The sequence below is a fragment of the Salvelinus fontinalis genome, chromosome 19, assembly GCF_029448725.1.
Source record: "Salvelinus fontinalis isolate EN_2023a chromosome 19, ASM2944872v1, whole genome shotgun sequence".
Classification (NCBI taxonomy): Eukaryota; Metazoa; Chordata; class Actinopteri; order Salmoniformes; family Salmonidae; genus Salvelinus; species Salvelinus fontinalis.
This window is the reverse complement of record NC_074683.1, coordinates 33744441-33761697: the sequence shown is the minus strand read 5'-3', so window position 1 is coordinate 33761697 and position 17257 is coordinate 33744441. Positions and strand designations below refer to the sequence as shown.

The 17257-nt window shown below is 41.8% G+C and overlaps 1 protein-coding gene across 4 annotated transcripts in view; it reads left to right on the top strand.

The window, feature by feature from the left end:
* The window catches only part of LOC129816649 (parathyroid hormone 2 receptor-like), an 89641-nt gene that overhangs the window by 33604 nt on the left and 38780 nt on the right, over nucleotides 1-17257 (top strand). For all 4 annotated transcript variants that reach the window (XM_055871393.1, XM_055871390.1, XM_055871392.1 and 1 more), the window contains one exon: nucleotides 8340-8493. In XM_055871393.1, the coding sequence (XP_055727368.1) occupies nucleotides 8340-8493 (154 nt within the window). The remainder of the gene's footprint in view (nucleotides 1-8339; nucleotides 8494-17257) is intronic.

The following is a 17257-nucleotide window of genomic DNA, read 5'->3' as shown; positions in this document are numbered from 1 at the left end:
TAACTAAGCCTTTTATCTACTAGAGTCAGATGGATACCATTCGTGGATACCATTTTTATGCTACCTGTTCCTAGCTGTTCCTACCAGTCATTGTGCTAACGCTAGTTAGCGTTGGCTCACCAAACTAAGTTCCTTCATACTGGACGCAGAGACATAAAAAAAGGTATCCACAAGTTCCTCTGACTCTGGGGAAGTAGATAAAGGGCTTCGCTGCCAAAACCTCGAACCATCCCTTTAACCTCTTCCCTTTTTATGTAGTTGTTCCTCAGGAACATTTAGAATGGTTTGTGCTTCTTACTGTACTGTCTTTTGTTTTCTGTTTTGCTTTAAAGAGGGGCTAAACTGATCCTCGGTTTCAATCCTCCTCATTAGGAAATGCCACTGAAACTGAGATTTTGGTCTTGGACGTGTGCTTTGATGTGGGTATACATTCACTCTGCCAAAATGGTATACAGTTAGTCACTCACCTTTCTAGTTCATTTGAAACAGTCTAACTAGGTCTGGAAGTAGCTTAGGTTTGCTAGCAAGCTAGCAAACTTAATTCGCCAATTACTGTAGCTTCAGCCGGCCTGTGTACAGTACTACCATGGCAAAGTTGGCTTGGCTATGGATCAGTGGGGTTAGTTAGGGACCGTCAGCAAATGACACAATGTAAATTTGAAAACATTTTCATGTTGCATATCTTTTAATTCTCTTTTTGCTGCTTTCAATATTTGCATATAGATTTCTACAATTTATAGTTGGTTTGAAATTTATTAGAAAGTACTTAAAATTTTAAAATGTGAAAATATGGTCCTATATTGTGTCAATGAATTTACTTAATTTACTGATGGTCCCAAACTAGCCCCAAAGGAATATCCAAAGTCAAATCAAATGTACCACAGTCAGTCTGCATTCTGCAGCTACGGGCATTACGTTCAGGTTTCATGCAGCTGCGCTCTGAAGGTATGATTACTTGGGGGCTGACAGCTCTGGGCATATGGGCAGGATTGAAATAAATCCAACCCAAGGAAAACTGTTACATATCCTAGATTCCTTATGTCTTGCAAATCTTTATTTTGGACGATACTGACTTTAGGACCAAAATTATCCTATTTACACTTTGTAGTACATTTTGGCACTAGAATAAATGCTTCTGACTCATATAGATGACACATATGCCTTAAGGCTTTAAGACAGCCTTAAGACAGCCTTAAGGCTGTCTGTTACATGCTTACTGAGAGCTGCCACAGAACAAGACGTATGTACACAGTCGTTGGTCTCTCAGGTGCGAGACACCAGCTGAACCTTTATGGTTCAGGTCGCAGTGCTTTTGCTCAGAGCTTGCCCCAAAAAAGTAGTGCCAATGCGATGTGCATCTTTTTTTTAAATACTTGTATGCTTTTTGTTTTATGAGTGATTTAATGTGCAATGCTGCAGCCCTCTTGAGATAAGATGATGTTTTCAGTGAATTAGCTGCGTGATTTAATCTCTGACTGAATTGTGAGTGGGCTTCTGCCTGTGAGACTTCAAAGTAGGAAGTTCGTCAAAGCATACTGACTGACCTGATGATCAGAATCCGCTAAATCTAGCCAATTAGTTACAGCTCACCAAATGTGAGTGTTCTTCCTCCTGCCTCTTCTCTTCATCCTGATCCTTCTCTTCCTTCTTCTCTTCCTCCTCTTCATACCCTGTTTTCCACTTCAAGGCTCCTGGATGGGTTGCAAAATATATATATATTTTCTCCTTCAGATGCCATGTGCGATGTTCACCTGATTGGTGAGGAGAGAGTTGACTGAAAGCTTTAAACATACTGTAGCTTTAGGGTTCTTTCAAAGGTGGATGGATGACTATGTGGACACAAACTAAATGGAACATACTATTATTGGAACATATTATACAGTATAATGCAGTATAGTGCATTCGAAAGTATTCAGACGCCTTGACTTTTTCCAAATGTTATTACGTTCCAGCCATATTCTAAAATGGATTAAATTGTTTTTTTCTCTCATCAATCTACACACAGTACCCCATAATGACAAAGCAAAAATAGATTTTTTGAATTTTTTGCTAATTTATACAAAAATAATAAAGGGAAATATAATTTGCATAAGTATTCAGTATAAGAGTGGGACACACAAAGTGGGAGGGCAGAGACAATAAATATCTTAATCTTGCGTTTCACTGTTGGGAGTAACCTGAGGATGTCCTTCGAACTGATCTTCAGTACAATGGGGCAAATTCCTCATTCCCCATAGCTAAATGTGGTGATGAAAGAGGTGCCAGAGCTTCAAAGTCAGGGTTTCGGGATATTATAACATGGTCTCTAGTAGCACTTTCAGCAGATACAGAGGGAACAGAGAAAAGAAGCAAGAGAAAGGGAGTAAGAGAGTCAGTCACAGAAAGAGAGGGAGATGGTGACTGAGTGATCCAGTGGTGGCAAAAGTACCCAATTGTCATACTTGAGTAAAAGTAAAGATGCCTTAATAGAAAATGACTCAAGTGAAAGTCAGTAAAATAAAATACTACTTGAGTAAAAGTAAAAAACTATACATCATTTAAAATTCCTTATATTAAGCAAACCAGATGGCGCCATTTTGTAGTTTTTATTTTATTTATGGATAGACAGGGGCACACTCCATCCCTCAGACATCATTTACAAACGAAGCATGTGTGTTTAGTGAGTCTGCCAGATCAGAGGCAGTAGGGATGACCAGGGAAATTCTCTTGATAAGTGTGTGAGTTGGACCATTTTTATGTCCCGCTAACCATTCAAAATGTAACGAGTACTTTTGGGTGTCAAGGAAAATGTATGTCGTAAAAAGTAAATGATTTTCTTTAGGAATGTAGTGAAGTAAAATTAAAAGTTGTCAAAAATATAAATGGTAAAGTAAAGTACAGATACCCCAAAAAACAACGTATGTAGTACATCAAAGTATTTTTACTTAAGGGCTTTACGCCACTGGGTTCTATTGTGTGAGTGGAGGCAGGGTTACTCCCAAAGGCGCTGTGTCACCTTGTGGACTGACTGCACCACTATATATATATACAGTACCAGTCATTAGTTTGGACACACCTACTCATTCAAGGGTTTTTCTTTATTTTTACTATTTTATACATTATAGAATAATAGTGAAGACATCAAAACTATGAAATAACACATATGGAATCATGTAGTAACCAAAAAAGTGTTAAACAATATATTTTATATTTGAGATTAGCCACGCTTTGCCTTGATGACAGCTTTGCACACTGTTGGTATTATCTCATCCAGCTTCATGAGGAATGCTTTTCCAACAGTCTTGAAGGAGCACTTGTTGGCTGATTTTCCTTCACTCTGTGGTCCAACTCATCCCAAACCATCTCAATTTGGTTGAGTTCAGGTGATTGTGGAGGCCAGCTCATCTGATGCAGCACTTCATCACTCTCCTTCTTGGTCAAATAGCCCTTACACAGCCTGAAGGTGTGTTTTGGGTCATTGTCCTGTTGAAAAACAAATTATAGTCCCACTAAGTGCAAACCAGATGGGGTGGAGTATCACTGCAGAATGCTGTGGAAGCCATGCTGGTTAAGTGCGCCTTCAATTCCAAATAAATCACAGACAGTGTTACCAGCAAAGCACCATCACACCTCCTCCTCTATGCTTCAAGGTGGGAACCACACATGCAGAGATCATCCATTCACCTACTCTGTGTCTCAAAAAGCTACGGCGGTTGGAACCAAAAATCTCAAATTTGGACTCATCAGGCCTTTGGACAGATTTCCACCAGTCTAATGTCCATTGCTTGTGTTTCTTGGCCCAAGCAAGTCTCATCTTCTTAGTTAGTGCTTTATTTCCAGCAATTTGGCCATGAAGGCCTGATTCATGCAGTCTCCTTTGAACAGTTGATGTTGGGATGAGTCTGTTACTTGAATTCTGTGAAGCATTTATTTGGGCTGCAATTTCTGAGGCTGGTAACTCTAATGAACTTATCCTCTACAGAAGAGGTAGCTCTGTGTCTTCCTTTCCTGTGGCGGTCCTCATGAGAGCCAATTTAATAATATCGCTTGATGGTTTTTGCAACTGCACTTGAAGAACCCCTCAAAGTTATTGAAATGTTCCAGATTGACTGACCTTCATGTCTTAGAGTAATGATGGACTGTCGTTTCTCTTTGCTTATTTGAGCTGTTCTTGCCATAATATGGACTTGGTCGTTTACCAAATAGGGCCATCTTCTGTACACCAACCCTACCTTGTCACAACACAACTGATTGGCTCAAACTCATTAAGAAGGAAAGAAATTCCACAAATTAACTTTTAACAAGGCACACCTGTTAATTGAAATACATTCCAGGTGACTACCTCATGAAGCTGTTTGAGAGAATGACAAGGGTTTGCAAAGCTGTCATCAAGGCAAAGGGTGGCTACTTTGAAGAATCTCAAATATAAAATATATTTTGTTTAACACTTTTTTGGTTACTACATGATTCCATATGTGTTATTTCATAGTTTTGATGTCTTCACTATTATTCTACAATGTAGAAAATAGTATAAAGAAAGAAAAACCCTTGAATGAGCAGGTGTGTGCAAACCTTTGATTTGTACTGTATAAATATAGTTAATATATATGTGTGTGTGTGTATATTTGTATGTGGGTGTGTATATACATATTCTTCTATTTTTTTTCTATATCATTCATTTACTCTTCAACATCATATGCATAATAGCTGTGTAAAAGGTTAGCTAATGCATAGCTTTCAACTGGTCTACATGTAAGTGACATAGCTTTCAACTGTTCTACATGTAGGTGACATAGCTTTCAACTGTTCTACATGTAGGTGACATATGTCTCAACTGTTCTACATGTAAGTGACATAGCTTTCAACTGTTCTATATGTAGGTGACATAGCTTTCAACTGTTCTACACGTAGGTGACATAGGTCTCAATTGTTTTACATGTTAGTGACATAGCTTCAACTGTTCTACATACATTTACATTTACATTTAAGTCATTTAGCAGACGCTCTTATCCAGAGCGACTTACAAATTGGTGCATTCACCTTATGACATCCAGTGGAACAGCCACTTTACAATAGTGCATCTAAATCTTTTAAGGGGGGGGGGGGGCAGAAGGATTGCTTTATCTTATCCTATCCTAGGTATTCCTTGAAGAGGTGGGGTTTCAGGTGTCTCCGGAAGGTGGTGATTGACTCCGCTGTCCTGGCGTCGTGAGGGAGTTTGTTCCACCATTGGGGTGCCAGAGCAGCGAACAGTTTTGACTGGGCTGAGCGGGAACTGTACTTCCTCAGTGGTAGGGAGGCGAGCAGGCCAGAGGTGGATGAACGCAGTGCCCTTGTTTGGGTGTAGGGCCTGATCAGAGCCTGAAGGTACTGAGGTGCCGTTCCCCTCACAGCTCCGTAGGCAAGCACCATGGTCTTGTAGCGGATGCGAGCTTCAACTGGAAGCCAGTGGAGAGAGCGGAGGAGCGGGGTGACGTGAGAGAACTTGGGAAGGTTGAACACCAGACGGGCTGCGGCGTTCTGGATGAGTTGTAGGGGTTTAATGGCACAGGCAGGGAGCCCAGCCAACAGCGAGTTGCAGTAATCCAGACGGGAGATGACAAGTGCCTGGATTAGGACCTGCGCCGCTTCCTGTGTGAGGCAGGGTCGTACTCTGCGGATGTTGTGGAGCATGAACCTACAGGAACGGGCCACCGCCTTGATGTTAGTTGAGAACGACAGGGTGTTGTCCAGGATCACGCCAAGGTTCTTAGCGCTCTGGGAGGAGGACACAATGGAGTTGTCAACCGTGATGGCGAGATCATGGAACGGGCAGTCCTTCCCCGGGAGGAAGAGCAGCTCCGTCTTGCCGAGGTTCAGCTTGAGGTGGTGATCCGTCATCCACACTGATATGTCTGCCAGACATGCAGAGATGCGATTCGCCACCTGGTCATCAGAAGGGGGAAAGGAGAAGATTAATTGTGTGTCGTCTGCATAGCAATGATAGGAGAGACCATGTGAGGTTATGACAGAGCCAAGTGACTTGGTGTATAGCGAGAATAGGAGAGGGCCTAGAACAGAGCCCTGGGGGACACCAGTGGTGAGAGCGCGTGGTGAGGAGACAGATTCTCGCCACGCCACCTGGTAGGAGCGACCTGTCAGGTAGGACGCAATCCAAGCGTGGGCCGCGCCGGAGATGCCCAACTCGGAGAGGGTGGAGAGGAGGATCTGATGGTTCACAGTATCGAAGGCAGCCGATAGGTCTAGAAGGATGAGAGCAGAGGAGAGAGAGTTAGCTTTAGCAGTGCGGAGCGCCTCCGTGATACAGAGAAGAGCAGTCTCAGTTGAGTGACTAGTCTTGAAACCTGACTGATTTGGATCAAGAAGGTCATTCTGAGAGAGATAGCAGGAGAGCTGGCCAAGGATGGCACGTTCAAGAGTTTTGGAGAGAAAAGAAAGAAGGGATACTGGTCTGTAGTTGTTGACATCGGAGGGATCGAGTGTAGGTTTTTTCAGAAGGGGTGCAACTCTCGCTCTCTTGAAGACAGAAGGGACGTAGCCAGCGGTCAAGGATGAGTTGATGAGCGAGGTGAGGTAAGGGAGAAGGTCTCCGGAAATGGTCTGGAGAAGAGAGGAGGGGATAGGGTCAAGCGGGCAGGTTGTTGGGCGGCCGGCCGTCACAAGACGCGAGATTTCATCTGGAGAGAGAGGGGAGAAAGAGGTCAGAGCACAGGGTAGGGCAGTGTGAGCAGAACCAGCGGTGTCGTTTGACTTAGCAAACGAGGATCGGATGTCGTCGACCTTCTTTTCGAAATGGTTGACGAAGGTGACATGTACATGTAGGTGACATAGGTCTCAACTGTTTTACATGTTAGTGACATAGCTTCAACTGTTCTACATGTAGGTAACATAGCTTTCAACTGTTCTACATGTAGGTGACATAGGTCTCAACTGTTCTACATGTAGGTGACATAGGTCTCAACTGTTTTACATGTTAGTGACATAGATCTCAACTGTTTTACATGTTAGTGACATAGCTTTCAACTGTTCTACATGTAGGTGACATAGGTCTCAACTGTTCTACATGTAGGTGACATAGGTCGCAACTGTTCTACATGTAGGTGACATAGGTCTCAACTGTTCTACATGTAGGTGACATAGCTGAACACAGTATGGAGCCTCCTGTTCTTTGAGCTGCTGTAGTGTTGATCACCTCAAGTTTAGCTAATAGGCTGATTAAAACACCCCGAGTGCATCTTACAGCATGGAGTTAAGATCAATATGACTAGTGCTTGTCAAGGCTTCTGGGAATCCCCTGGCACATTTGATCTACTCAACCACATCCAATACACACCCATGCTGATGTGTGAACGTCTACAGAAGGTAAATTGTTTCATGAGTCTCCTAATGCAAATGGATAATACCATCTAATTGGTCAAAGCAGCTCCTTTTAATATGAGAGTTAAAAGTATCACTAAGACCTAAGGTTCGCATCACATCAATGCTCTCTGTTGTGTTGTAAATAGCCAATAAGGTTATCAACCTCAGTCATTGCAAGTTTACACAGCATTTTTTTTTCTCTCAGTTTGAAGATACACTGTGTAAAGTTTACACTTCACAGTGTAAAGTTGGTAAACAAGGACCTTGGTTCAGCATCACAAAGGGATCCAGAGTTCATTATTAAAGGGGAGTAGCCTGCAATTCAAATCATGAACAGTTATTTACAAATCAGATCCCCAAAGCCAGTAGTGTAGAAAGAAACTCAGTCAAAGCTTGGCAATAATGAGCAATACTAATGTCTCTCTTTCTTTTCTAATGGCTTGGCATGACTAAATGTGGACTAGAAGGGAAGCCGTTTAGAGAAATATCACATTGTAAAGTCGTTGTCTCAAGCTGTGATGGATGTGTCTACAGTGTTTCTTGGATGCTGTTATTTCCATTTCGACTCCCATTTCCACTTAGGCTGGAAATGGGAGTGTTGTGTCCCCATAATTATTTGTCGTCAGTTATGAAAAGCATCTGCTATCTCCCTCCCGCTTGTCTCTCAACATCTGAGATAGCATGGGTCTCCCTGGAACCAGAACCACTTACCTCTTTAGAAAGACAAGAACTTGAACAGAGACTTTGATTAAATACCTGCTGTGAGAATAAATCATTTGGGGGGGTGGGGGGGGGGGGGGGGGTGATTGTGAAAGACAGTGAAACCCTGGGGCAATTCCGAAGCTTTAACAAGGTTCTATATTGTCATTTTCTTACTAATCAATATTTTTTCTCGCTTGTTTTTGATTTCTCTCCCTTCCCCCTCTCTCTCCTCTCCCCTCCCCCTTTCTCCCTTCTCTCTCTCTCTCTATTTCACTCTCTCTTGCTCTCTCTCTCTCCAGATTGGGTGTAAGGTGACAGTGTTGCTGTTCATCTACTTCCTGGCCACTAATTACTACTGGATCCTGGTAGAGGGCCTGTACCTCCACAGCCTCATCTTCATGGCCTTCCTCTCAGACACCAAGTACCTGTGGGGCTTCACCCTCATCGGATGGGGTGAGTGTGTGTGTCGAGATTTCCATTTTCATTTCACTACAGATTATTTTCATTGAGATTAAAACTATTTGGTTACAAAGACCTGTGTGTGATGATGTCATTATAGGGCCGCAGACTTTATGGGATTGGATTGGGCTGGTGTGCATTCTAAAAACAAATTTAGTGTCCAAATCGTTGTTTATTTCATCAAGAGCTTTGGTAATAATGCTATCAATATTTATAAAGGTGGCCAAAGTACATGTTTGTTATCTAAATTAGATTTTCATCCATGTTTGCTGTGCTAGCAGCCAGTACACAATGATAATGCACTGATACCTGGGGTGTTTCTCAATATGCATGCTACCGGGCTCCACACTCTCATGCTCCAAGAGCATTCTCCGAGGGCGTTCTTGTGAGGACGCGAGTGTGGAAAACGTATAAAACATTACATTTGAGAAGCTCTCGCACTTCCCCTACTGTATTACCTCCCACTCCCCCTACTGTATTACCTCACGCTGCATCTCCCCATTCACTGAACCTTCTTCCAGTCAGGACAATGGCAACAATATAGACAAAAAAAGCAAACATTTTACTTCTTAATTATCAGCTAGATATATGTGAATCCTTATACTCTAGCTAGCTAGTTAAACAGGCAAACATTACCTAAAACAAATGTTATGCAAGGTACAGTAGATGTCAATTCTACTTAGGTAGCTAGCTAACAATTCTTCGTGGCTAGCTAGCTAGACAGTTACCCATTTACTGAACCTTTCTATTTCTAGCCAGGACAATGTTGACAGAGACAAAACAGGATAAACACTCCATAATTATTTGCTAGCTATTTGTGAATCGTAATAATGTAGCTAACCAGATAGTTTAACAGTCAAAAATGACCTAAATCCAATGTTATCCAATGTAGATTTCAATTCTTCGTTGGTAGCTAGCTAACAATTATTCGTGGCTGTCTGGCTAGCTAACCGTAGTAAGTAGCTAGCCAGTTAGCTCTATTGACTTACTATTGGCTTGCGACCTACAGTGGAAATTATAGGCAGGTAACCATGCCAAAATTAACACGAGTATTTGTTAACGTATCAAGATAAAATATTGTAGTCAGGCAACATATTAGATGTGAATGGGCAACATTTCAATTCAAAGGGCGGGGTGTGTTTTCTCACGCTTCAGCTCAAATAATGGCCGCCATTAATTTCAATTTTAAAAGTGGTTGTGTCATTTCTTTGCATACTTTTCTTTGAAGCTTACATCGATACATGCTTCAAAACACGTACAAATGGAGTACTTATTCGAGAAGTGCCCTCCATGCTCCATTTCGCATATTTTGATTTGGACTTATACTCTGACCCTCGAAGCACGGTAGTATGCATTTTGAGAAACACCCCTGCTCTGTCCAGCACAAACAATTTATCAACGACAGCAGGCTTTAGACCAGGGGTCTCTAACAGGTCAATCGTAAGCTACCAGTAGCTCGCAGCCCACATGTGAGTAGCCTCCAAACAATTCTGAAAGTTCATGCAATTTTCACGTGTTCCACCACAAACTGTCATTAACAAATCTCACAAGTATCAGACACAGCAAGCTCCCAGCTACTATGTAATCAACACACCATTGACATAATCCCACCCCTGGTTAGCCACTATCGGCTTAAAAAGCCAAACCTAAACAATATCTGCCAATTAATTTCCAGCAATATTTCCCCTGTCTGTCTGTGTGGTCCGCGCGTTTGTCTATCACTCTTTGTGTAGCCATTTGATATGATAACCTTCTTGTTGTTTGAAATAAATACTTTACCCCAAACCTTATCAATTACATTTTAACTGCAAAGTAGGCTTACCTGACAGAAGTACACTACCGGTCGAAGGTTTTACAACACCTACTCATTCAAGGGTTTTTCTTTATTTTTACTATTTTCTACGTTGTAGAATAATAGTGAAGACATCAAAACTATGAAATAACACATATGGAATCATGTAGTAACCAAAAAAGTGTTAAACAAATCAAAATATATTTATATTTGAGATTCTTCAAAGTAGCCAGCCTTTGTCTTGATGACAGCTTTGCACACTCTTGACATTCTCTCAACCAGCTGCATGAGGTTGTCACCTGGAATGCACTTCAATTAAAAGGTGTGCCTTCCTAAAAGTTAATTTGTGGAATTTCTTTCCTCTTAATGAGTTTGAACTAATCAGTTGTGTTGTGACAAGGTAGAGGTGGTATACAGAAGATAGCCCTATTTGGTAAAAGACCAAGTCCATAATATGAAAAGAACAGTTCAAATAAGCAAAGAGAAATGACAGTCCAGGGCCTCCCGGGTGGCGCAGTGGTCTAGAGCACTGTATCACAGTGCTAGCTGCGCCACCAGAGTCTCTGGGTTCGCGCCCAGGCTCTGTCGCAGCCGGCCGTGACCGGGAGGTCCATGGGGCGACGCACAATTGGCTTAGCGTCGTCCGGGTTAGGGAGGGTTTGGCCGGTAGGGATATCCTTGTCTCATCGCGCTCCAGCGACTCCTGTGGCGGGCCGGGCGCAGTGCGCGCTAACCAAGGGGGCCAGGTACACGGTGTTTCCTCCGACACATTGGTGCGGCTGGCTTCCGGGTTGGAGGCGCTCTGTGTTAAGAAGCAGTGCGGCTTGGTTGGGTTGTGCTTCGGAGGACGCATGGCTTTCGACCTTCGTCTCTCCCGAGCCCGTACGGGAGTTGTAGCGATGAGACAAGATAGTAATTACTAGCGATTGGATACCACGAAAATTGGGTGGGGATACAGAAAAGGGGATACAATTTAAAAATAAATAAAAAAAATAAAATAAAAATAAATGACAGTCCATCATTGCTATAAGACATGAAGGTCAGTCAATATGGAAAATGTAAATAACTTTGGAAGTTTCTTCAAGTGCAGTCGCAAAAACCCTCAAGCACTATGATGAAACTGGCTTTCATGAGGACCACCACAAGAAAAGAAGACCCAGAGTTACCTCTGCTGCAGAGGATAAGTTCATTAAAGTTACCAGCCCAAATCAATGCTTCACAGAGTTCAAGTAGCAGACACATCTTAACATCAACTGTTTAGAGGAGACTGTGTGATTCAGGGTTTCATTGTCGATTTGCTGCAAAGATACAACTACTAAGGACATCAATAATAAGAAGAGACTTGCTTTGGTCAAGAGACACGAGCAATGGACATTAGACCGGTAGAAATTTGTTCTTTGGTCTGGAGTCCAAATATGAGATTTTTGGTTCCAACTGCCGTGTCTTTGTGAGGGTGAACGGAAGATATCCACATGTTTATTTCCCACCGTAAAGCATGGAGGAGGAAGTGTTATGGTGTGGGGGTGCTTTGCTGGTGAGACTGTCTGTGATTTATTTAGAATTCAAGGCACACTTAACCAGGATGGCTACCACAGCATTCCGCAGCAATACACCATCCCATCTGGTTTGCGCTTAGTGGGACTATCATTTGTTTTTCAACATGACAATGACCCAAAACACACCACCAGGCTGTGTAAGGGCTAAGTTACCAAGAAGGAGAGTGATGGAGTGCTGCATCAGATGACCTGGCCTCCACAATCCCCCAACCGCAACTAAATTCAGATGGTTTGGGATGAGTTGGACCACAGAGTGAAGGAAAATCAACCAACAAGTGCTCAGAATATGTGGGGACTCCTTCAAGACTGTTGGAATGGCATTCCAGGTGAAGCTGGTTGAGTGAATGCCAAGAGTGTGCAAAGCTGTCATCAAGGCTATCAGCCTATTTCTTTATTAAAAGAAGATGCATTCAAATCACGCTGCGCTTTGGTCTCATCGCTTTAACGAACGTGACAAAGGCAAATGGTGGCTATTTGAAGAATCTTAAATATAAAATATATTTTGATTTGTTTAACACTTTTTTGGTTACTACATGATTCCATATGCGTTATTTTATAGTTATGATGTCTTCACTATTATTCTACAATGTAGAAAATAGTAAAAAATAAAGAAAATCCCTTGAATGAGTAGGTGTTTTAAAACTTTTGACCGGTAGTGTATATCATTAGTAAGTATATTATTTCTGTCAATTATTTGTTATTTGCAAACGTTGCCATGAAAGACTGGCACATTAGACAGCACATTCCTCATGCACTAGATGCGCAATGAAAGGGTCAGATGCACAATTAAAGACAAATTACACTCAAAAATCTAAATGTGTTAGTTTTCTTCCAGACCCCCCATAAATGTGGTTTCAGCTTTGACATGGACTCAGAACATACAATTTCATTGTTTCTCTATCCTAATTTGGGAAAATATCACAGAATTTGGTGGAAAAAATCACAGATTTCATAGGGCCCCTCTTAGAGTTGTTTATTTACCATTATTTTTACCATATTGACATAAAACATACTGCACTACTTTCTCTAGTACACTAAGGACCTGGGAAAGAGCTGCGGTGAAGAGTTGCAGTGGAGAAGAAAAGAATGCGCCTATTTAATGTCTAGAAAAAAATTGTAGCTCACGACATGTTTCATTGTTTTTTTAAAGTAGCTCTCATGCAAGAAAAAGTTGGGGACCCCTGCTTCAGACAGAGTTAATTGAACCACACTTGAACCACACAGCCCACCATGATGTCCAGTTATCAAACAACCCTGCAAAGAACGTGTGTATGTTTGCCACCTGCTGATGATACGTACTCATTCCATAGATTCCAAATGAGTCCCCAGTACTATAGGATCACCAACCATTATCTCCTCTATTGGTGTAAAGGTCTGACTCCATTTTAAGGGCTAAAACCATACTGGGTAGAGTTCATTGAGACAGCACGATAGTGGTTCTACCACAGGGTTTCAGGTGTGTTGCTCAGGTAGGTGTGTTGTGGGGGCAGGAACTGGCATCTACAGGTGGCAACAGTGATGTTTGTTATTTGGCTTGACCTCCCTTTCCGTCTGTCTCCCGTTGCTGATTGAATACGAGACTAGGACATTTGTTGGACGTTGTCTGGTTCTTCTTAAGAACTAATATTAATTTATATTTCTTTAAAACATGTATTAAATCATTATTTGGTTCTTCATCAGAACAAATGTTCCTTTTGTCCTTTGAACCACTTTACTGTAAGACCCACAGGGTAGATGTAAAAATAAAAATAAACACTAAGCCATTGAGACGGTGGCCAATATGTAATCCTTACTTTCATGATCCTAGAAACCACTTAACTGTATGACCCAAAAGGAGACATTATATGACACTTCAATGCTGTTCTTAACCCCTTTAGTCAGGTGACATGATCGAAACTCAAGGTATGCCACTGTCCCTGCAGGGAGACAAATCTACCGCCACCGTAAAACAAAGCAGTGTCCCCGCAAGGAGACACATCTACCATCACCGTACAACAATAAACTGTGTCCGCAGGTAGACAAATCTACCATCACCGTACAACAGTAAACTGTGTCCGCAGGTAGACAAATCTACCATCACTGTATTATAGTAGTCTCTGCTCACAGCCACTGTATTATAGTAGCCTCTTCTCACAGCAGCTGTATTATAGTAGCCTCTGCTCACAGCCGCTGTATTAGAGTAGTCTCTTCTCACAGCAGCTGTATTATAGTAGTATCTTCTCACAGCAGCTGTATTATAGTAGTATCTTCTCACAGCCGCTGTATTATAGTAGTATCTTCTCACAGCCGCTGTATTAGAGTAGTCTCTTCTCACAGCAGCTGTATTATAGTAGTATCTTCTCACAGCAGCTGTATTATAGTAGTATCTTCTCACAGCCGCTGTATTATAGTAGTATCTTCTCACAGCCACTGTATTAGAGTAGTCTCTTCTCACAGCAGCTGTATTATAGTAGTATCTTCTCACAGCAGCTGTATTATAGTAGTATCTTCTCACAGCCGCTGTATTATAGTAGTATCTTCTCACAGCCACTGTATTGGAGTAGTCTCTTCTCACAGCCGCTGTATTAGAGTAGTCTCTGCTCACAGCCACTGTATTATAGTAGTCTCTTCTCACAGCAGCTGTATTATAGAAGTCTCTGCTCACAGCCACTGTATTATAGTAGTCTCTTCTCACAGCAGCTGTATTATAGTAGTCTCTGCTCACAGCCACTGTATTATAGTAGTATCTTCTCACAGCCGCTGTATTATAGTAGCCTCTGCTCAGAGCAGCTGTATTATAGTAGTCTCTTCTCACAGCCGCTGTATTGGAGTAGTCTCTTCTCACAGCCACTGTATTGGAGTAGTATCTTCTCACAGCCGCTGTATTATAGTAGTATCTTCTCACAGCCGCTGTATTGGAGTAGTATCTTCTCACAGCCGCTGTATTGGAGTAGTCTCTTCTCACAGCCACTGTATTATAGTAGTCTCTGCTCACAGCCGCTGTATTGGAGTAGTCTCTTCTCACAGCCGCTGTATTATAGTAGTCTCTTCTCACAGCCACTGTATTATAGTAGTATCTTCTCACAGCCACTGTATTGGAGTAGTCTCTTCTCACAGCCGCTGTATTATAGTAGTATCTTCTCACAGCCGCTGTATTGGAGTAGTCTCTTCTCACAGCCGCTGTATTATAGTAGTATCTTCTCACAGCCGCTGTATTATAGTAGTATCTTCTCACAGCCACTGTATTGGAGTAGTCTCTTCTCACAGCCGCTGTATTGGAGTAGTCTCTTCTCACAGCCGCTGTATTATAGTAGTATCTTCTCACAGCCGCTGTATTATAGTAGTATCTTCTCACAGCCACTGTATTGGAGTAGTCTCTGCTCACAGCCACTGTATTATAGTAGCCTCTTCTCACAGCCGCTGTATTAGAGTAGTCTCTGCTCACAGCCACTGTATTAGAGTAGTCTCTTCTCACAGCCGCTGTATTGGAGTAGTCTCTGCTCACAGCCGCTGTATTAGAGTAGTCTCTTCTCACAGCCGCTGTATTGGAGTAGTCTCTTCTCACAGCCACTGTATTATAGTAGTATCTTCTCACAGCCACTGTATTGGAGTAGTCTCTTCTCACAGCCGCTGTATTATAGTAGTATCTTCTCACAGCCGCTGTATTGGAGTAGTCTCTTCTCACAGCCGCTGTATTAGAGTAGTCTCTGCTCACAGCCACTGTATTAGAGTAGTCTCTTCTCACAGCCGCTGTATTGGAGTAGTCTCTGCTCACAGCCGCTGTATTAGAGTAGTCTCTTCTCACAGCCGCTGTATTGGAGTAGTCTCTTCTCACAGCCGCTGTATTGGAGTAGTCTCTTCTCACAGCCACTGTATTAGAGTAGTATCTTCTCACAGCCACTGTATTAGAGTAGTCTCTTCTCACAGCCGCTGTATTGGAGTAGTCTCTTCTCACAGCCACTGTATTAGAGTAGTCTCTTCTCACAGCCACTGTATTAGAGTAGTCTCTCCTCACAGCCACTGTATTAGAGGCACATTCAGAGAACAATCATCAATAGCATCTGCCCCAATCCTCTTACAATCACTTCTCTTCCCCACTCGGCCTCACAGTGACTCTTGCTTGTATGTTTTGATACTTCCTCTCCCTCTTATGGTAAATTTTTTTTTTTTCATGCCCCATCCTCGTTTGATGTGTTCTCCCTGTTAGGGAGCAGGGCCCACAACAGAAATGTTTGAAATGTAGATGTAAAAATAACTATTTTTTCTCAGACGAAAGGAGCTGTTTGTTGACGAGCGCAGGCATGCTGGCAAGCAGACAGGCACACACACACACACACACACACACACACACACACACACACACACACACACACACACACACACACACACACACACACACACACACACACACACACACTTACTTAGACACAAACCATCATTTCTATCACAGTCAATCAATGTGATTTTGTCTCTTTGGTTAAGCCACTCAGCCGAGACAGAAAATTACAACTGCGATCCATGTCAATCCAGAGAACCATGTAATTACATTTATGTGAATTAAATATGAGTATGTCGGAGTAAACAGGTTGTTATGTTGGAACTGTCATATTCAGCAGAGTGGTTTGTTTTCTTGTTTAAAGTAAAAACATGCAAATGTGTTTTCTTATGCAGTATACCAACATTAAAGTTGTCCTCTGAAAATGTTATCTCCCTTATGTGCAATGGTTTTACACCCGCAAACACAGTAAAATATATATATATATATGTATATACAGTTGAAGTCGGAAGTTTACATACACCTTTGCCAAATACATTTAAACTCAGTTTTAAATGTATTTGGCAAAGGTGTGAATTATAAATGAAATAATCTGTCTGTCAACAATTGTTGGAAAAATTACTTGTGTCATGCACAAAGTAGATGTCCTAACTGACTTCCCAAAACCACAGTTTGTTAACAAGAAATTTGTGGAGTGGTTGAAAAATGAGTTTTAATGACTCCAACCTAAGTGTATGTAAACTTCCAACTTCAACTGTATATATCACAGTAATATATAATTTATGGACAACAAACATTGCAAATTTTTATACTGCTCAGCTATCAATTTGTGCTTTGTTTTTGTACACCAATCTATGATGACTAATGTGTATACAAGTATATATAAATAGATATACACTGCTCAAAAAAATAAAGGGAACACTTACACAACACAATGTAACTCCAAGTCAATCACACTTCTGTGAAATCAAACTGTCCACTTAGGAAGCAACACTGATTGACAATAAATTTCACATGCTGTTGTGCAAATGGAATAGACAAAAGGTGGAAATTATAGGCAATTAGCAAGACACCCCCAATAAAGGAATGGTTCTGCAGGTGGTGACCACAGACCACTTCTCAGTTCCTATGCTTCCTGGCTGATGTTTTGGTCAC